The sequence below is a fragment of the Halichoerus grypus genome, chromosome 8, assembly GCF_964656455.1.
Source record: "Halichoerus grypus chromosome 8, mHalGry1.hap1.1, whole genome shotgun sequence".
In the NCBI taxonomy this organism is placed as follows: domain Eukaryota; kingdom Metazoa; phylum Chordata; class Mammalia; order Carnivora; family Phocidae; genus Halichoerus; species Halichoerus grypus.
Window position 1 is genome coordinate 33,614,301 of NC_135719.1, and position 21,772 is coordinate 33,636,072.

A 21,772-nucleotide genomic window follows, 5' to 3' on the forward strand; every position below is an offset into this window, starting at 1 on the left:
GTTTTCTAGCTTCAAAAATTAGAAAATACTTTATTTGGAGCTCCTGGGTGGTTCAATCAGTTAAGTGTCTGATTCTTGAATTCAGCTCAGGTCACGATCTCTGGGTGGTGAGATCCAGGCCCACCTCAGGCTCTTCACTCAGTGCGGACTCTGCTTGAGATTCTCTCTCTCCCTCTGCCCCTCCCTTCTGCACTTTCTCTCTCTCTCCCAAACAATTAAATAAATCTTAAAAAGAAAGAATGAAAGGAAAGAAAGAAAGAAAGAAAGAAAGAAAGAAGGAAAGAAGAAAGAAAGAAGAAAGGAAGAAAGGAAAGAAAGAAGAAAGAAAAGAAAAGAAAGAAAGACAGAAAGAAAGAAAGAAAAAAAATACTTTATTTTATAGGATACACACAGAGGGCCTGAAGAGAGTCTTTCCCATCATGGCAGCCAGGGACTGAACCTGGAGAGCAAGCATATCTGCCATGGTCATGACTCTTAATGCAAGCTTCAGTAAAATCTTTATAACATGAGGCCAGCTGGACAGTTTAATGGACAAGATTAGGAATTAACTTTGTTGATATGAAAACTTTATTTTCATAACCACAGGGCATGTTTCTTTTTAAAAAATTGCCATCAAGTAGTATTAGTGAATATCATATATACACACAAATCGCACACACACACATACATGTACACAAATGTACACATACACAGAACTGACATCCAAGTAGAAGGAACTTGGTCAAAATAAGTTCAGAATAACTAATAAATAAAATTAATAATAAAACTATAAAATAATTATAATTAAATTTTGGAAATACTTATCTGAATATATTTTAAGGAAGGATTACTTAAACATCAATACAAAGATATATATAGAAATGATTGATGAATTTACTAATACAAAATTGTTGAAGTTCAGTATGTCAGACATACAAGAAAAATACCAAGAGAGAGAAAACAAATGGGAATGGGAGGCCTTCTCTAAATGATTCAAAATTATCCCAAAACAAAAGTTTCTATGCCCTGCCTAGGACTTTGGGAGGGTTCCTGCAAGTAAGGGCCCCTTGACCCTTAGAACATTGTTTGGCACATAATTACAGTTATATGTGACAGCAATATGATGATGGTGGTGGTGGTGGTATTGGGGAAGTTGATGATCACTGGGATAATGATGATGACCATGACCACGGTTGTGAGGATATTGATGACAATGATATGTAGAAAGAGGAGGCATAGAAGAAAATTCAGTGGCTACTTAAGATACTGAAATTTTCCTCCCACTTTACCTTCTCTCTGAAATCCCAACTACCATTATTATATCAAGTTATTACATGCATCTTTGGAAAACTATGGTTAATTTAAATGTAAATATGTTTTATTGTAAGTGTTACATATAAATTTATCAACACATTAGTATTGATTTATTTGTGGAAGGGAGGATACAATGGGAGGCCTTCTGAATTAGAAATAAAAATGGAAGTTTTGTAAAAGGAGAAGTCAAGTAGCATGGAGTTGAGAGAAGGCTCTGGGTTTGTTCTGCAGCTTCATCAAAGATGGGCAAGTTATTTAACATTACAATGCTCAGATCAGTCCAAAACAGGATAAGATTAAATGGAAAATGTAGGTAAAAGTCCTATTGAGCCTACTGGTGTGCAATAAATAGAAACCATCATTTGTTGCTGTTGTTATTGTTATTAGAATTATGGCATAGGGAGATCAACTTCGGAGTGGTGGAGTAAGGATCTCAGTGACCACTTTCCCACAGAAGCAGTGAAAATACTGGCAAAGCAACTAAAATCAACCATTTTAGAACACCATAAATTAACCAAAGTCACAGAAAAAATGAAAATTGTCTATCAAAGAGAAACTTCTGAATCTCAAAAAGACAGCAGCACCTGTACATGTCAGCTTGGGACTATTCCCTTTCTTTCTGCCTCCTGCAGCTCAGTAGTGTGGTAGTTGTGCAAGATGTGCAGGCTCACAATGAATGGAGAGGTAAGAACTTTATACCAAGAGCATCATCAATATTATGTCAAAACTAGCAGTATTTGAAAATTTTCATTCCCAAAGTGTTGTGGACATTTGATTTGACTCAGAGCTCAGCTCAGCTAAAAAAATAAATTTAAGAAGCCATATCACCAGGGCATCATAGAAAAAAATGGAAATCTTCTGACAATGTTACATCTGCCTAAGTTTGTGATATCAATTAGTGCAAAGAAAAAACCACCCCCCACCCAAAAAAATTAAAGCAAGACCTAGATACAGAGAACTTTGAAAAGCTCCAGCAAATTCTTAGGGATCTATAAGAATGTTGTGCACATGTGCAGGGCTGTGTGCATGCCCAGGAAAGACCTAAGAAAGGAGAAAGCCCACTACTCACCTCTGGCTTTGAGGAATTGTGCAAGCAGAAAATTAAAGCTAAGGCTGACTCGTAAACTGTTTAAAGTTTGAAGACATGCTTTCACACACAGATCTCCTTGGCAGAGGTAGGCAAGGCATTTAAGGAAACATTCTGACTGATCATTGGCTGACCACTAAATTATAATGAACCAAAGGTGAACCCTAGGAGACCAGGCTTGAAAACGAGAACATAAAATCAACAACAACAAAAAGCTAGCAGGGAACGCAGTGGCTACACACTGTGGGGAATACAGATTTACAAATTAACCTGGAAGAGTCACTAAAGAAATAAACAACAAGAAGAAAAACAAGAACAAAACCAAAAATCCAGGAACAACCACCACCTCGAGTGGAGAGAGGGTTCTGATACTGGAGTTGTCACAAGACATTATCTAAAATGTCTGATTTCCAATGAAAAATTACAAAACCTGCAAAGAAACAGGAAACATCACATACAGAGTAATAAAAACTGTCAATGGAAATAATCCTTGAAATAATAGAATAATCCTTGAAAAATCCCAGATGTTGGATGTACTAGACAGAATTTAAGTCTGCTATTCTGCATACATTGAAAGAACTAAAATAAACCAATGTCCAATGAATTAAAGGCAAGGAAAGTCTGACAACTAGGTGTCATTAAATAGAGAATATCTGTAAAAAGACAGAAATTATTGAAAAGAAACTAATTGCAATTCTGGAGTTGAAAAGTACAATGACTGAAATTAAAAAGTCACTAGCCAGCTACAAACAACAGTTTTGAGGAGACAGAAGAAAATATCAGCAGACTTGAAGATAGGCCAGTAAAGATTATCCAGTAAGAGAAACAAAATGAAGACTGAATGGAGAAAAATGTGAGGAAACTCATACACCTGTGGCACATCGTGAAAATTACCAATATACATTTAATGGAAGTCCCAGAGGAGAAGAGCAGAGAAATAAGGCCAAAATTATTGGAAAAAATAACAACCAGAAGAAGTTCAACAAACTCCAATGAACTCAGAGATCCACACCTATCCACAGCAGAGTCAACTTGATGATTTCTCATCAGAAACCATGGAGATTAGAAGACAGATAACAGCTTCAAAATGTTGAAGGAAAAAGACTGTCAACCAATAATTCTATAACTAGCAAAACTCTTCAAAATGGAAAATCAAAAGATAAGCCATAGAATGGCAGAAAATATTTGTAAAACATATGCCTGATAAAAGACCCAAAATATACAGATAACTCTTAAGACTCAAGAATATGAAAACAAATAACACAATTAAAAAATGAGCAAAAAATCTGGATATCCCACCAAAGAAGACATATATTGGCCAATAAACCCATGAAAAGATGCTCTATATCATCAATCATTAGGGAAACACAAATTAAACAGCAAGGTATCACTTGACACCCACTATGACTATTACAATTAGAAAGACAGATATTAGCAAATGTTGGAGAGAATATGGAGAAATTGGAACCCTCATACATTGCTGGTAGGATTTTAAGGTATAGCCTTGAAAAACAGTCCAGCAGTTTCTCAAAAATGTTAAATATAGAGTTACCTTATTCCTCAACAATTTCACTCCTATTTACATACCCAAGCAAATTGAAAACTATGTCAGCACAAAATCTCATACACAAGTGTTCTTAACTCTTAAGCAATTAGGTGGGTACTGCTATTTGCTTAGGTAGAAAAATGGAGGAGAAACAAGTTTGGGTTAAGGGAAGGGAACTCTGTTTTGAACAAGATGTAAATCTTTTTAAAGGCTTTCTTAAGGTCTGGGAACCATTTCTTTAAAATATAATCAAGAAAGATAATATCCCAATCTCCTAGTTTCTGTGGGAAGGTAATAGCCTAATTCAGTGGGGGCCTTGCTCCAAGTTGCAAAACTACCTCTCATCATAAAGATATGCAAAGTCCTTGTTTATTTAAAAAAGAAAACACTAAAGTTCATAACAGCATTATTCATAGAAAGCATAGAAGTGGACTCAAACTGCCTATCAACAGACAAATGGATAAGCAAAATATGGTATATTCATGTAGTGAATTATTATTCCAATATTATTATTGGGTAATAAATAAGGATGAAATACTAACAAGGGCTACAATATGAGTGAATGTTGAATACATTACACTAAGTGAAGGACATCAGTTCAAAAGATAACATGTTGTGTGATCCCATTTATATGAAATGTCCAGAACAGGGAAATCTATAGACAGAAAATATATTAAGGGATGCCAAGAACTGGATGAGACAGGTGATGTGTGCAATGTGTGCAAGGAAGGGGAATAGGGAGTGACTGCTACTGGGTCTGCGGTTTCATTTTGGGGTGATGAAAATATTCTAAAATCTAATTCTAAAATTACATTGTGATAATAGTTGCACCACTCCGAGAATATACTAAAAACCACTGAACTGTGCATGTGTTATGTATGTGAATTGCACCTCAATAAAGCTGTTTAATAAAACAAATTAAAAGAAAGAATTACAGCATAAAGTACTTTTTCTGATTATGATAGTCTAATAGGAAGATAAAGCAAGCAGGACAGTGGCTTATGACCAAGTAAAATGTCTGGTTACTTCATAGAAATGTCTGGGGCTGAGTCTTAGTGCCTTGATATGAACACTGTCAAGTTAAAAGAGAGCAAGTATCCCAGCAATGGTGACAATAATTTCACAGAACAATACACAATCAGAAAGCAGGGGGCATACCTGTGTTTTATTTTAGTCTTTGAATGAGGGAGCCAAGCTAGCACTGATGGGAAGAAAGGGGAAATACCAGAAAGTCATATTATCTTTAAGAGTTTTACAAACTGATCTTTGCAATGTCTAGTTAGAAATTTCCAACCACTTTATTAATATGTTTGTATAAGTATGTGTGTATCAGTAAGGTGTTTTGCATATTCAGGATGGGAGTGCATATATTTCCTCCTACCACAGTCTTGCCATTGGTGTCTATATTAATCAGTGAAGGGCTAATAATACCAATGCAGTCATGTGTTGAGTGACAACATGGGCTCTAGACCTGCTCTTAGGTGAAGCATGCCCCAAGGAGCAGACCTTGCCACAGAGCCTGGAGACAGGTACTCTAGAAAACAAGCATTGCCCAAGTGATATTCAGAAGTGGAGATCCAGGAGTCGAGAAGCAGTCACAGGGACAATCTCTGGCTTGGGTCAGGGAGCGCAAGCAGCCCTAGTAATAACACCTGTCCATGACACCTGGCTCTGGGCAGGTTACCACACTAGGCTTAAAGCAGCAGAAACACACCAGCATCTTGCTTCCTGGAGTAATGAATGAATAAGATAAGCACTGGTGTCTAATAATGGTCAAAGTTCACTGATCAGAACTGGAGACTGATGTCAGAGCAGGACTGAGAGTCAGTTGACCTCTGGAATCCTGGAGTGATTGCCTTATTTTTTTTTAATTTTAATTTTTATTGTTATGTTAATCACCATACATTACATCATTAGTTTTTGATGTAGTGTTCCATGATTCATTGTTTGTGCATAACACCCAGTGCTCCATGCAGAATGTGCCCTCTTTAATACCCATCACCAGGCTAACCCATCCTACCACCCCCCTCCCCTCTAGAACCCTCAGTTTGTTTTTCAGAGTCCATCATCTCTCATGGTTCTTCTCCCCCTCCGATTTCCCCCCCTTCATTCTTCCCCTCCTGCTACATTCTTCTTCTTTTTTTCTTTCTTAACATATATTGCATTATTTGTTTCAGAGGTACAGATCTGAGATTCAACAGTCTTGCACAATTCACAGCGCTTACCAGAATACATACCCTCCCCAGTGTCCATCACCCAGTCACCCCATCCCTCCCACCCCACCCCCCACTCCAGCAACCCTCAGTTTGTTTCCTGAGATTAAGAATTCCTCATATCAGTGAGGTCATATGATACATGTCTTTCTCTGATTGACTTATTTGGAGTGATTGCCTTATTAAATTTGTCTTTCCTGAGATCTGAAAGGATTAAGTTCCGGGGAAGGGTGAAGGTGTGATGGGCATAGGCCAGGTAGTTAGATCTCAGAGTCTGGAAACAAGTTCTGAGCAGCATCTCCACACTTTGAAAGTTGACCACAGCCTATGGTGACTAAAAGTGGCTCTCCAAGGTTAAAGAAATAAAGACAGTAGCCCCTTTATATGCTGTGTCCACACAATGATGAGGCTTGTGGCTGGGAACATCTTGCTGATGAAGATCTGCAGCAAGAACTCTCGGTTGAGTGGCCTTTACCCATTAATTTTTGAGTTTTAGTGTCTTTGAGGAAATTTTTGAGAACAAAAACAAATATGGCCTAAAATTTTAACTTCTGTTAAATGATCAGAATGATAATTTTGACTTTTATATTTTATAAACCTATGTCTTCAAGTGTTAATATTTATTCTGTATTTTCAGATGGCTACCCCAAAGAAGAGATGATTTACAGATGGAGAAAAAATTCAGTTGAGGCAGCTGATCAGAAATCCTGGAGGCTTTATCAGTTTGACTTTATGGGCCTCAGAAACACGACAGAAATTGTAACAACATCTGCAGGTAGGAATTAATTTAAGGAAGCATAACTATCAAAAAAAAATCTGACTTTTTTCCTCTGATGCCTGAGGCATAATCATGCCTTTAATGTAGAATTACATCATGTGTATATTTTAACTAATTATATTAAGGCAATTATATACCTCAGTGATAATTGAGACAAACAACTGATTCAATAGTGAAAATATTTTTTTTAAGATTTTATTTATGTATTTGAGAAAGAGAATGAGAGAGAGAGAGCATGAGAGGGGGGAGGGTCAGAGGGAGAAGCAGACTCCCTGCTGAGCAGGGAGCCTGATGCGGGACTCGATCCCAGGACTCCAGGATCATGTCCTGAGCCGAAGGCAGTAGTTTAACCAACTGAGCCACCCAGGTGCCCCAGTGAAAATATTTTTTAATGTTTTATTGGGATGGAAAAAGGATCATGAGAATTGTCTCATATTTTTTAATCAATATTGTTTGCAACATGTCTTCAAACTTAACTAGGATTCCCACTATTGACCATATTTACATAAACTGATTTTACTAATGATGAGAGTTCTACAGCTTTCCACATACATAATAAGAATAAAACATTATTGAGAATCTACACATAAAAGAAGCTGCTGTCAAATGTCCTTTGAGTTTTAATTCTAGCTTCTTCCTTTCCTTTACTCTAAACCTTATTTTGAGCTTTATATTTCTTTTCCAACATATTGAACACAATAATTATCCACCAATTTGATTTTATTAAATGACCATTATATGCATAGTATAAAGTTTGTAATTAGATAAAAAGAGATGTTCCCTCTCCTTTAGAAAATAAGCAAAAAATATATTCTAAAGAAATTAATCTATATTAAAAAAATTAAACTCACTTGCTTCTAGCTAATCAGAAGCTCTTTGAAGATGGGAGTGAGATGTATGGATTTTCACTCTTCATTTCTAAACTTCTCATGGGCCCAAGGTGGTCAGCATCCTCCCATGTCTGTCTTTAGCAGCCCAGAATGCTTTTTATCTTATTTCCCCAGTGGAAAACCCTGGAGAAATCATTACAGTCACTGTTTTGCACACTCCCTCAGTTCCCTTTCCTCTTTTCTTGCACACACCCAACCATAGTGAAATCCAGAACTCCACCCACTCCACACCACAACCAAGCAGCATTTTGGGGCGGGGGGGGGGATAATAATAAATAAAGCACATTATTTCCATAACTGCTGTCTTTTGAAGTTGTTGTCCATGAATTTCAAGAGAGTTTTAAGGTTATAGTATCATAGTATGTGCTGGTCCCGTGTTTCTCAATCTTTTATTCATTATCACCTCTCCTAAGGAGTCTTTTTAGGTATTTTTAATTGCCTCCCTTATAAATATTGATACTACAGATATGCTTGTATATCTTTTCATATATTATGGCCTTTTGGAGGGCTACACATAGCAATATCAATGATTTATCGCCTCTCCCCCCAAAAAAGAATTTTCACTCCCATAGGAATAATATCACCTCCATTAAAATGCAAACTCTAGTCTGTTTATTCTTTCACTTTCCTAGATGGGGTTCCTATTTTGTTCTTGGTCCCAACTTCTGACAGCAACACCTTCTTTATTTTCCAACAGTGATCTTGTTCCTCACTGTTCCTAGAATCTTGAGGAAATTAGACAATGTCCAGCATCTTTGTCCACCTATTGCAACTACTCCCTCATAGTGTTGCAGATGAGCTCCCATTGCTTATCCACATGTACACCAGATCCTGTTCTTTCCCCTACACAAGAGATGGCTCCAGCACATCTCCCTCTTACTCACACCAATTTTTTTTTTTTAACTCTCTACTCCAGTAGAGAGTAAAGTTGTTACTATCATCTACTTAAAAATAAGCTTTTATTTCACTAACATATTTTTTTTTAAATTGTTTAAGTTAGTCTCCAGCATGCAATAAGTGACCCACACAAACTGGGTTATTAGAAGAAGTTAATGAAGGGAAGAAACTATGTACAATCTTGCTGGCATGGCTTAGGACTTATTGCAATAAGGCATTGTGGTAGGCGGAAAAATGGCTCCCAAAGATTTCCATTTTCTAATTCCCAGAACCTGTGAGTACATCGTGTTACATGATAAAGGAGAATTAAGGTAGCAGATGGAATTAAGGTTGGTAGTCAACTGACTTTCAGATGGAGAGATTATTCTGGATTATTGAGGTGGGTTCAATGTGGAAGAGGGAGGCAGAAGAGAGTCAGAAGGAAATGTGACTGTGGAAGAAACTCACAGAGAGGTGCAACTTTGCTGGATTTGAAGATGGAGGAAGGGGCCACCAGCCTAGGCAAGTGGGTAGTTGTAGAAGCTGGAAAGAGCAAGGAAATTAATTCTAGAACCTCTAGAAGGGACTATGGCCCTACTGATATCTTAATTTTAGCCAAACAAGATATGTGTCAGACTTCTAACCTGAAGAACTGTAACATAACAAAGTTTTATTGTTTCAAGCCACTGTTTGTGATCATTTGTTACAATAGCAATAGGAAGCTAATATAGACATATTGCAGTAATCTCAAACTAGTGGCATTGGGAAGCTTTTACCACCTAGCTAAAGAGGCAAGAAGTGGGGGGACGCCTGGGTGGCTCAGATGGTTAAGCGTCTGCCTTCGGCTCAGGTCATGATCTCAGGGTCCTGGGATTGAGTCCTGCATTGGGCTCCCTGCTCAGCGGGGAGCCTGCTTCTCCCTCTGCCTCTCTCTCTCTCTCTGTCTCTCATGAATAAATAAAAAAAAAAATTTAAAAAAAAAAGGCAAGAAGTGGGAATGGTTACTGGAATCTGGAGAAATAGTAGAAGTGAGACGGCTGCGTGACAGCTGGTGTCACTTTCAGCAGAGAATCCAGCCAACCTGCAGCACGGAGGCAGGAAAGAAGCCTAAGGATACATGGCTTAACCTCTTTACCTCACATTATCTGTTCCTTCTCCCCAGTGGCCAGAAGCCGAGGCTCAGGGAACTTATATGGTGTGCCCCAAGCAGAAGCCTCCTGGGCATAAAGCAGGTAAAAAAGAGTAGAAAGTAGGTATGGAGGCACAACAGAAGGTGCCCAACACAATGTTATTCCAATCCTCTTTCCTCCATAAGATAATTCCTTATTTGTGCCCTTCACAGCAAACTCTTCTAAAGAGTCATTGGATCTCACTGACCCAGTACCTCCATGCCATTCTCTTGAGCCCATCCCAGCCAGGCTTTCCTTTTCACTTCTCCACCAGCACTGTTCTTAGGAAGGTCACCAGCGACCTCTACAATGCTAAACCTTCTTTCACCATGACTCCTCTTCCTTTGGCTCTCAGGATACTCCTCACTTGGTCCTCCTCCTTCTGATGTTTCTTCTGCATTTTTGTGTTGGACCTCCATCTTCTCCACCTTCTATTCATTTGTGAGTGCCCCAGGACTCCGTCTTCTATCTATACTCACTCCTTTGTGAGTCTCATCCAGGCTTCTGTGGTATTAACTCCAAAATTTATATCTCCAGCTCCTAGATCAAACATCTCATAAATTCCAGCCTCGTAGACCCAAACGCTTGTTCATGATCTCCTCTGGGATGTCTTGGAGACTATTTCTACTTAGCATGTCCCAAACTCATGCTCACAGGCAATTCCACCTGTAGTCTTTCCCTACCAGATAGTGGCCCCTCCATCCATTCATTTTCTCAGGCCCAGACTCCAGGATCATCAACTCTTCCCTCTTTTATACATTAAATCCAAAATATCAGCAAATGCTTTTGATTATATCATCAAAACATTCTAAATTTGATGGCTTCTACCAATTCCATTGCTACTATCCTGATTTGAGTCATCATCATCCCTTTCCTCAGTTATAGCATTAGCCCCTTATTTACCTCTTTGATTCTAGACTTGCCTACCTAAGGTCTACAACAAAGTGATATTTCATTATTGAAGTCAACATTTCTCTGCTCAAAACTGTTTCATGACTCCGCTTCTTGCTTAGAGCAAATGTCAGTCTTTATGATGGCCTACCAAGCCCTACATGATCTACCTCCTGATGGCCTGCCCCCCACATCTCACCCAAGCACTCCTTCTGACTGCTCCCACTGTATCAAGCGTGTTCTCACCATTTGACTTTTGACTGACGGTTCTATGCTTAGATACCTTTCATTAGGGTGTCTGCATGACTAACTCCCTATGTTCTGTAAGTCTGTGCTCAAAAATCATCTTCTCATTGAATCCTACCCTATGAGCAATCTCTGCCTTCACTAGTTGATATAATCTATCATATAAGTTATGTATTTATTATGTTCATCTTATTTTGCTGTGTTACATGAAGGGGTTATTATCTATGTTGTTAACTAATTATATGGAACATGTAGACTATGCTTGGCTCCTAGGGATACTCTCCTAAATAAATTATAAAGGAAAATATTTGAGTCAAGGAGATAAGTTAGGAGGAATTTGTGAGTCTAGACGAGAAATCATGAGTGTTGACTCAGAAAGAGGCAATACAAAGGAAAAGTATTATATTTAAAAGACTTTCTGTCAGTAAAATGAACAAGTCTAGTAAGTGATGTATATATGAGATAAGACACATACATTAAAAACAAAGGGGAATGAAGTAAGGCATATAGGGGCAATATGTGATCACATTGGTCAAACAGGATTGGACATGTGTTGGAGGGAATCGTGAGGCTGACTCAGATATTCTGGAGGAAAATTCTCATTAAGAGTCCCCAATGGCAGATATGACTCCAAATCTAGTAGGCTTATCTGTGAAATGGGGGCTGAACAAGTTGATGTCCATGTTTCTGTAGTAGAATCATGCTGGAGGGGTGTCTATAACTAGTCACAACCGGAGGGTGATACCCATAAGAACAGATCTAGATCAAGTAGCTTCTGGAATAATACCTGCCTGAGATTGGATCCCTCCCTGATTGTCCCAGCCTGTGAAGTTCTTTGCCTGAAGGGAATACAGCTGTTGGATTTCACCTGCACTTTCAGAGAGATTCCTTGGTGCAGTATTAATTCTGGCATCTGGCTGTAAGACTGTGAGTAAAACATTTTCCCCAAAGATCTGTAAAGCAGTTTGGTAATTGGGCAATCTCAGATACAGCACAATGAGCTGGATGACCTTGACTGTAATAATGCCAGCTAATATATAATATGCCAGTTATTATTTTAAATGTTTTGTATGAATTAACTCATTTAGACTTCACAATGCCCACACATTATTACTGTTAGGGAACTCAACACTCATCAGGATAAAGTAATGTGCCCAAAGCAAGTTATTGGTGGAACTGGAGTACTTCAAAGCCCATACGAATTACTCTTGCCATAGAACTCAAGACAAACTTTATGGATATGGGATGATTTAACACAATCATAAGAGGTGTTAAATATAGGCAAATTGATTTTTCTGTTAAAATATTGTGATAGAAAATTCTAAAATATTTAGGAAGTGGTGGAAATGTTCATGAGCTGATTTCTTGAATATTTTTATACAAATTTTGCTATGCTCTTAAAAGTATTTTCAACTACTATTCTTAGATTCAATCATCTATTAACTCTTTTAGTTGCAAAAGGGTTTCTGGAGAAGCTAAAATGTGCTGGACACTGCTTGATCTTAAGGAGTCTTCAGGCTAGCAATGACCATAAGGATTTAGAATTTAGTGAGAGATGTGTCAATATAAATAAATGTGTCCCACCAATTGCTGCAGGAGCACAGAGGTGAAGGAAGAGCTTATTGCTGGCATTTCACATGTGGCCAGGTGTCTCAGTATCTCCCCACCATTTTCTTTTTTTTTTTTTTTAAGGTTTTATTTATTTATTTGACACAGAGAGACACAGCTAGAGAGGAAACACAAGCTGGGGGAGTGGGATAAGGAGAAGCAGGCTTCCTGCGGAGTATGGAGCCCAATGCAGGGCCCAATCCCAAGACCCTGAGATCATGACCTGAGCCAAAGGCAGATGCTTAATGACTGAGCCACCCAGGCGCCCCTCTCCCCACCATTTTCTATGGGTCACCAGTATAGTACAAAATACCAACATCAGTGTTAGTGAAAGTGTTTCCTAACTGCAGCAATAAATTAGGAAACACAGAAACACTGCATATTGCATTCTCTTCCTGAAGATGTCCAATATGTCTAAACACAAAGAAGAATTGTTTTAAATAAATTAGTCTGTGTATAATCCTGAACTTTTCAGATGCATTATACCATAAAATACTTTTTTTTTTTCATGGAATATCCAACAACTTCACAACTTCCTGGATAGCATTATTAGTCGGCAAAACATCACTTAGGGCATTTCATTTGTGTATAATAATATTGTTTTTTTGGATTTAGAAGATAGGTTGAGTACTAAATGTCATCACTGAGGGAAAAATGCAAAAAAAAAAAAAAAAGATAGCCTCACAAAATCAACATACTAGTCAATAATTGAGCTTTTTCCTTGGACAAATATGGAATATTCACATGTGCCGCTCACATGTATTCTGAGAGAGGAAAAGAAGAAATGCTTTCTGCCACAGAGAAGCTTGCAAATTTATTTCTCATTTAAATTTTTATCATGGGGAATACTAATTTCCTCAAGTAAGATTATTTATTTTTACCAATACTGTGGTCCATAAGAAAATTAGAATAAATCTGAGTTCACACTTTTAAAAAGTTTTGTAACCATAGTCAATCTTTTGTATAATTACATAATTACAAGAACACTCTTTACATGTAAAAAATATTCCAATTCATATGTTTACTAATTGATAATCTTACTTGCACGTTTAGCCATTGATGAGCATTAATCACAGCATCAATACAATCCTCAGAGATTGTTGCTGATTATGGGCAGAATCCAGATTATGTGAACCAGGAAATCAATTCATTAGTAGAATGAGTGTTTACAAAATAAGATAAAAAATATTTCTCTTAGGTATTTCTTTATTTGGCAATCACATTCTTGTGTTGTAGTGTCTCCAAGTATGAAAACAAAAGCAAAAACAAACAAAAAATCTGCTCCTGTAGAAGTTTATCTACTGATCAAAAATATTAGGCTTTTATACTCTTTAAGAGTATGTTGATAATTCAGGTGGGTTTCATGTTATGCAGTGTCTCCTCACACTATTCTTAGTTTCACATCATCTTTCTAAGATCCCCAGAATGGTCTTACAAATATACATTGCAGTCTGGGGAGAGATCTGACCTGATACCCCACTTCCTACTGAGGGAATTCCCAGGTGGCATATTCTTCTTTGTGTAGAAACTCAAGGTTATTGGGATTCATATCCAACCTAATGGATATGAAAAGGAGTTACTATGAGCCCCTCAAAGTCCTAAAGCAGCATCATGATAAGTGTCCAGCTTTGCTGCACTGATCAGCTTCTTCATAATTTTTTTTTAAAGATAGATGATAGATAGGTAGATAGATAGATTGATTGATTGATATATTACAACCACTCATTTATTCATTACTCTAACACCCAATTTGAGGAGAGAAATTTAAACCTTTATTTACAATTAAGGTTTGCAAGAAACTGCAGCAGGGAAGGAACTTTTCTCATATATAACTGTGCAAAATTTCTATGGACTGAAGATAATGTGAGATGGGTGTGTGGTAGCTAGAACCCCCAAGGATGAGAAAACATGCTGTACCTGCCCACCACAGTGTGCTGTTTTGTATGTGTTTTTCTGGCCAAATCCAGCATGAGTTTAAGTGTCAACAATTAAGACAGTTTAATGAATATTCATGAAACACAGTTGTGTGGCTAAGTGTGTCTGGAATTTTGCAACATGGAGGATCACTCACAGTGCTCTGATGGCATTTTAGTGGATCCCTGTTAGATAAATGTCTTTTTATATACAAATGTCATTTCTTGTTTTCAATCTCCTATCTCAAAATAATGATGACAATAATATAGAATTACACATCTCTTTTATCCAAGAAGATGAAGGCATTTGGAGCATTATCTATCTAACTGGTTCCCAGAATCATTGTGAAGTTTGAAGAGGATGGATATTATTATTCCATGTTTTTAAATATGTATAAATAAATCTATGGAACTTATCTGTGAAATAGAAAAACATTGCAAAACCTCTCAATCATAAGGCCAGGTGTCCAGTCTCTAGGTGTGTTGCCAACACCAGGTACTTTGAGGTGGACTGTCTTCATTATTGCCTCACATCATCACAGAACCTATGTAAGCACAATCTTCACTAACCCCAACATCCTTTGGGTGTGACTCTGGACAGCCACTTTTATCTGACTGGTCCTACTTTTCTCTGTTAACAAGAATATAAAAAATATTATTTATATTGCTCTCAGACTTTGATATAAAATAATAAATATGCTTATCTAAATTTTGCAAACACCATTTCAGAGCATGAGTGACTGTATTTGTTTCCTGGGGCTGTGGTAACAGTAGCATGGAATGGTTGTTCACAGTTCTGGAGGTGGTAAGTCCAAATTCAAGGCGTCACCAGGGTTCCTTCTGAGGACTGTAAAGAAGGATCTGTCCTAGCCAACCCCTCTCCCCCCGGCTTGTAAATGACATTGTCTCTGTGTCTTCATGTCATCTTCACTCTGTGCATGTCTGCCTCTGTGTTCAAATTTCCCCTTTCATATAAGAATACCAGTCATACTGGATCAGAAGTCCACCATACTCCAGTTTGACCTCATCTTAACTAACTACATCTGCAATGACTATATTTCCAAGTAAGGTCACATTCTGAGGTACTGTGTGTTAGGACTATAATACCTTTTGGGGGACACAATTCAACCCATAACAGTAACCTAGAAAGTATCACATACTATGAGGATTTGTGTTTCAATTGTATTTGGAAATGAGATTTTCTCTTTGTCCCAAACACATTCTTTATACTTGGATTCCCTTAAGGATAAGTGTTCCCTCCCAGTGGACTGTTTGCATTGACTGTGAAGAAAATAGGCCATGGGCCAGCACTGCTAGCATGTATGTGACCTGTTAATGGGCAGCCTTTGCATCACCTAGTAGGTGGTCAGAAATTGTGATTCCTGGGCCTCACCCCAAACCTTTTAGATCAGAACCTTTTGGGAAGGATCCCAGGACTCTACATTTCATACCCCCCCCCCCCCAGTGATTCTGATGATAGTGAAGGTTGGCATGCACTGGGTGGACTAGACTAGATTATAGCTGGTGGATAAAAATTGCATTCCTGTGACAGCAAAACCAGTGAAGAATAATCTCCTACTATGATTTCTGACTGACTCAACAGTGTGCTGTATTTCTTATGTTACTGATGTTTTTGAACATTCTTTATATAGTGTTTATGCCTTCTTCAGCTATTCCTCTGAGGATGGTTGCAGAAAATCTTTTCCTTTGTATTAGCCAAACGCCACCTTGCAAAATTAAAACCAGAAACTTTATATCTAGAATGGATAAAGAAGATGTGGTATATATATACAATGGAATATTATGCAACCATCAAAAGGAATGAGATCTTGCCATTTGCAATGATGTGGATGAAACTGGAGGGTATTATGCTGAGTGAAATAAGTCAATCAGAGAAAGACATGTATCATATGATCTCACTGATACGAGGAATTCTTAATCTCAGGAAACAAACTGAGGATTGCTGGAGTGGTGGGGGGTGGGGGGGATGGGGTGGCTAGGTGATAAACTTTGGGGAAGGTATGTGCTCTGGTGAGTGCTGTGAATTGTGTAAGACTGATGAATCACAGACCTGTACCTCTGAAACAAATAATACATTATATGTTAAAAAAAAAAAAAAAAAAGAAGACAGTAGGAAGGGAAAAATGAAGGGGGGAAGATCGGAGGGGGAGACAAACTGTGAGAGACTATGGACTCTGAGAAACAAACTGAGGGTTCTAGAGGGGAGGAGGGTGGGGGGATGGGTTAGCCTGGTGAGGGGTATTAAAGAGGGAGCGTACTGAATGGAGCACTGGGTGTTATACGCAAACAATGAATCATGGAACACTACAGCAAAAAAAAAGAAACTTTATATCTAAATACATAAAGTCTACCAATTATAATAAGAAATATATCTACAGACATACCTCATAGATATTGCTGGTTTGGTTCTAGACCACCACAATAAAGCAAATATCATAAATTTTTGGGTTCCTCAGTGCATATAAAAGTTATGTTTATACTGTACTATAGTCTATTAAGTGTGGGATAGCAGTGTGTTTAAGAAAATAATGTACATATCTTAATTTTAAAAATACGTTATTGCCAAAAAATGCTCTCATCTGAGCTTTCAGCAAGTCATAATCTTTTTGTTGGTGGAAGGTCATACCTTGATGTTGATGACTGCTGACTGACCAGGGTGGTAGTTGCTGAAGGTTGGGTGGCTGTGGCAATTTCTTAAAACAAGAAAACAATGAAGTTTGCCACATCAATTGACTCTTCCTTTCACAAACAATTTCTCTGCAGCATGTGATGCCCTTTGATAATGTATTTTCCACAATAGAATGTCTTTGAAAATTGAAGTCAATCCTCTAAAAACCCTGTCACTATTTTATCAACTGAGTGTATGTAACATCCTAAATCTTTTGTTGTCATTTCATCAATCTTCACAGCATCTTTCCTGGGAGTAGATTCCATCTCAAGAAAACCACTTTTCCCTTGCTCATCCACAAGAAGCAACTCCTCATCCATTAAAATTTTATCATAAGATTGTAGCAATTCAGTCACATCTTCAGCCTCCACTTCTAATTCTAGTTCTCTTACAATTTCCTCTACATGGGCTGCACAATGGATGTTACATTAGTAGACATGAAAACAATACTAATTTCATACATCTCTATCAGAGCTCTTGGGTGACCAGGTGCATTGTCAATGAGCAGTATTATTTTGGAAAAAAAAATTTTCTGAGCAGTAGGTCTCAACAGTGAGCTTAAAATATTCATTAACCATTTTGTAAACAGATGTGCTATTACCTAGACTTTGTTATTCCATTTATAGAGCACAGGTAGAGTAGATTTAGCATAATTATTTTTCTTTAAAGATACTTATTATTGACTTATTTATTTATTTAAGAGCAAAAGAGCAGGGCAAGGAGCAGAGGGAGAGGGAGAATCTCAAGCAGACTCGTTGCTGAGTGTGGAGCCCAACATGGGGCTTGATCTCATGACCCCATGATCATGACCTGAGCCCAAATCAAGAGTTGGATACTTAACCAACTGAGCCACCTAGATACCCCTATTTAGCATAATTCTTAGGGGCCCCAAGATTTTTAGAATAGTAAATGTGCATTGGCTTCAACTTAAAATCACCAGCTGCATTAGCCTCTAGCAAGAGAGTCAGCCTATCCTTTGAAGCTTTGAAGCCATACATTGACTTCACCTCTCTAGCTATGAAAGTCCTAGACAATATCATAACCCACTATAAGCCTTTTTCATCTGCATTGAAAATCTATTGCTTAGTGTAGCCACCTTCATTAATTATCTTAGCCAGCTCTTCTGGATAACTTACTGCAACTTCTGCATCAGCACATGCTGCTTCACATTGCACTTTTACATTATGGAGATGGCTTCTTTTTCTTATTTTATTTATTTATTTATTTATTTATTTATTTATTTATTTATTTATTTATTTGACAGAGAGTGAGAGAAGGAACACAAGCAGGGGGAGTGGGAGAGGGAGAGGCAAGCTTCCTGCCGAACAGGGAGCCTGATGCGGGGCTCGATCCCAGGACCCTGAGATCATGACCTGAGCCGAAGGCAGACGCTTAATGACTGAGCCACCCAGGAACCCTGCTTCTTTTTCTTAAACCTCATAAACCAACCACTGATAGCTTCAGACTTTTCTTTTGCAGCTTCCTAACCTCTCTCGGCCCTCATAGCATCAAAACCTCTGAAACAAATAATACATTATATGTTAAAAAAAAAAGAAGAAGAAGAAGAAGATAGCAGGAAGGGAAAAATGAAGGGGGGGAAATCGGAGGGGGAGAAGAACCATGAGAAACTATGGACTCTGAGAAACAAACTGAGGGTTCTAGATGGGAGGGAGGTTGGGGGGGTGGGTTAGCCTGGTGATGGGTATTAAAGAGGGCACGTTCTGCATGGAGCACTGGGTGTTATATGCAAACAATGAATCATGGAACACTACATCAAAAACTAATGATGTATGGTGATTAACATAATACAATAAAATTTAAAAAAAAAAGAAGAGAAAAAAGTTTTGCTCTGCACTAAGTTTTGGCTTAAGGGAAAGTTGTAGCTGTTTTGATCTTCTATGAAGACCACTAAAACTTTCTTCATATCAGCAATAAGGCTGTTTCACTTTCTTATCATTTCTCTCTTCGCTGGAGTAGCACTTTTAATTTCCTTAAAAACTTTTCCTCTGTATTCACAACCTGGATAACTGGCATAAGAGGCCTAGTTTTTGGTTTATCTCAGCTTTTGACATGCTTTCCTTGCTAAGCTTAATCATTTCTAGCTTTTGATTTCAAGTGAGAGATGTATGACTCTTCTTTTCACCTTAACTGTTAGAAGCCACTGTAGGGTTATTAATTGGCCTAATTTCAATATTGTTGTGTCTCAGGGAACAGGGAGGTTTGAGGAGAGGGTGAGAGATGGGGAAACAGTTGGTGAAGCAATCAGAACACATATGATATTTTTCAATTAAATTTGTCATCTTATAAGGGCACTATTCATGGTACCTCAAAAATAATTAGAGTAGTCACATCAAAGATCACTTGATCACAGATCCCCATAATAAAAATAACAACAAAAGAATTTGAAATATTGGGAGAATTACCAAAATGTGACACAGAGACACAAAGTGAGCAAATGCTGTTGGAAAAATGGTGCCAGTACATTTGCTGGATGCAGGGTTGCCACAAATCTTCAATTTATAAAAAATGCAATATCTGTGAATTGCAATAAAGCAAAGACTAGTAACACAAGGTATGCTTGCACTAGGTTGTTATTCTAACAACTTAAAATATGTATATCAATATCTTCACTGAGAAAAACATGCAGTGAATTTAAGGACATATATATTGGAATTATTTGAAATAAGTCAGTGGCAAGACATTTGACCCGGGTTTTCAAAAAATTGTATTAATTTAAAAGAAGTAAACTATTTTTTTTTAAGATTTTATTTATTTATCTGACAGAGAGACAGTGAGAGAGGGAACACAAGCAGGGGGAGTGGGAGAGGGAGAAGCAGACTCCCCGCTGAGCAGGGAGCCCGATGTGGGGCTCGATCCCCCGCACCCCGATGTGGGTGCTCTGAAAAGCTATCTCTTTAGGTTAAAGCATCAACAAGATTTAATAATTAAAGGCCTTTTGGGCCAGATTCCCTGGGGGAAAGGATGAAAAGGAAATGAACTCTATTCTCCAAATATTTTAATTCTGATACTGTTAAGAGAAGGAAGTTAAAGCAAGCAAAAAACCTCTGTGAAGCAGAATAGTCTAACAACCCATCAGTGTTGGTAAGACAAGAATTATCACTGAGGATGTACCAGGAATAGGGGCCATGGTGAACACACCAAGCACTCAGTTAGAATCCCTGAAGGGTTATAGCCTAGAGCAATTGTGAAAGAGACCAAAACAAAAACAAAAAACAAAAAAATAAACAAAAACCAACCACACACACACAAAAAAAACAAAACTTATCCTACTAAACTAACTGAGCCTTGAGTTACCCCAGCCCCTCATTCTGTTAGAGTGACTAGTCCCATACTTATTTTTTTTATTTTTTATTGTTATGTTAATCACCATACATTACGTCATTAGTTTTTGTGTGGTGTTCTATGATTCATTGTTTGTGCATGACACCCAGTGCTCCATACAGAACGTGCCCTCTTTAATACCCATCACCAGGCTAACCCATCCTACCACGCCCCTCCCCTCTAGAACCCTCAGTGTGTTTTTCAGAGACCATTGTCTCTCATGGTTCGTCTCCCCCTCTGATTTCCCCCCTTTCATTCTTCCCCTCCTGCTATCTTCTTTTCTTTTTTTTCTTAACATATATTACATTATTTGTTTCAGAGGTACAGATCTGTGATTCAACAGTCTTACACAATTCACAGCACTCACCATAGCACATACCCTCCCCAGTGTCTATCACCCAGCCACCCCATCCCTCCCAGCCCACCCCCCACTCCAGCAACCCTCAGTTTGTTTCCTGAGATTAAGAATTCCTCATATCAGTGAGGTCATATGATACATGTCTTTCTCTGATTGACTTATTTCCCTCAGCATAACACACTCCAGTTCCATCCATGTTGTTGCAAATGGCAAGATCTCATTCCCTTTGATGGCTGCATAATATTCCATTGTATATATATACAACTTCTTCTTTATCCATTCATCTGTCAATGGACATCTTGGCTCTTTCCACAGTTTGGCTGTTGTGGACATTGCTGCTATAAACATCGGCGTGCATGTACCCCTTCAGATCCCTAGATTTGTATCTTTGGGGTAAATACCGAGTAGTGCAATTGCTGGATCGTATGGTAGCTCTTTTCAACTTTTTGAGGAACCTCCATACTGTTTTCCAGAGTGGCTGCACCAGCTTGCATTCCCACCAACAGTGTAAGAGGGTTCCCCTTTCTCCGCATCCCTGCCAACATCTGTCATTTCCTGACTTGTTAATTTTAGCCATTCTGACTGGTGTGAGGTGGTATCTCATTGAGGTTTTGATTTGGATTTCCCTGATGCCGAGCGATGTTGAGCACTTTTTCATGTGTCTTTTGGCCATTTGGATGTCTTCTTTGGAAAAATGTCTGTTCATGTCCTCTGCCCATTTCTTGATTGGATTATTTGTTCTTTGGGTGTTGAGTTTGATAAGTTCTTTATAGATTTTAGACACTAGCGCTTTATCTGATATGTCATTTGCAAATATCTTCACCCATTCTGTCGGTTGTCTTTTGGTTTTGTTGACTGTTTCTTTTGCTGTGC

General features: G+C 38.1%; 1 protein-coding gene across 7 annotated transcripts in view; it reads left to right on the forward strand.

Annotated features, from left to right (window-relative positions):
* The window catches only part of GABRG3 (gamma-aminobutyric acid type A receptor subunit gamma3), a 742,225-nt gene that overhangs the window by 643,164 nt on the left and 77,289 nt on the right, over positions 1 to 21,772 (forward strand). For 5 of the 7 annotated variants that reach the window (XM_078079001.1, XM_078079002.1, XM_078079005.1 and 2 more), the window contains exon 6: positions 6,777 to 6,914. The exons of 1 other annotated variant lie outside the window; for it this stretch is intronic. In XM_078079001.1, the coding sequence (XP_077935127.1) occupies positions 6,777 to 6,914 (138 nt within the window). Of the gene's footprint in view, positions 1 to 6,776; positions 6,915 to 9,845; positions 9,916 to 21,772 lie in introns of all 7 variants that reach the window. One more of the 7 variants, XM_078079006.1, reaches the window with a different exon arrangement.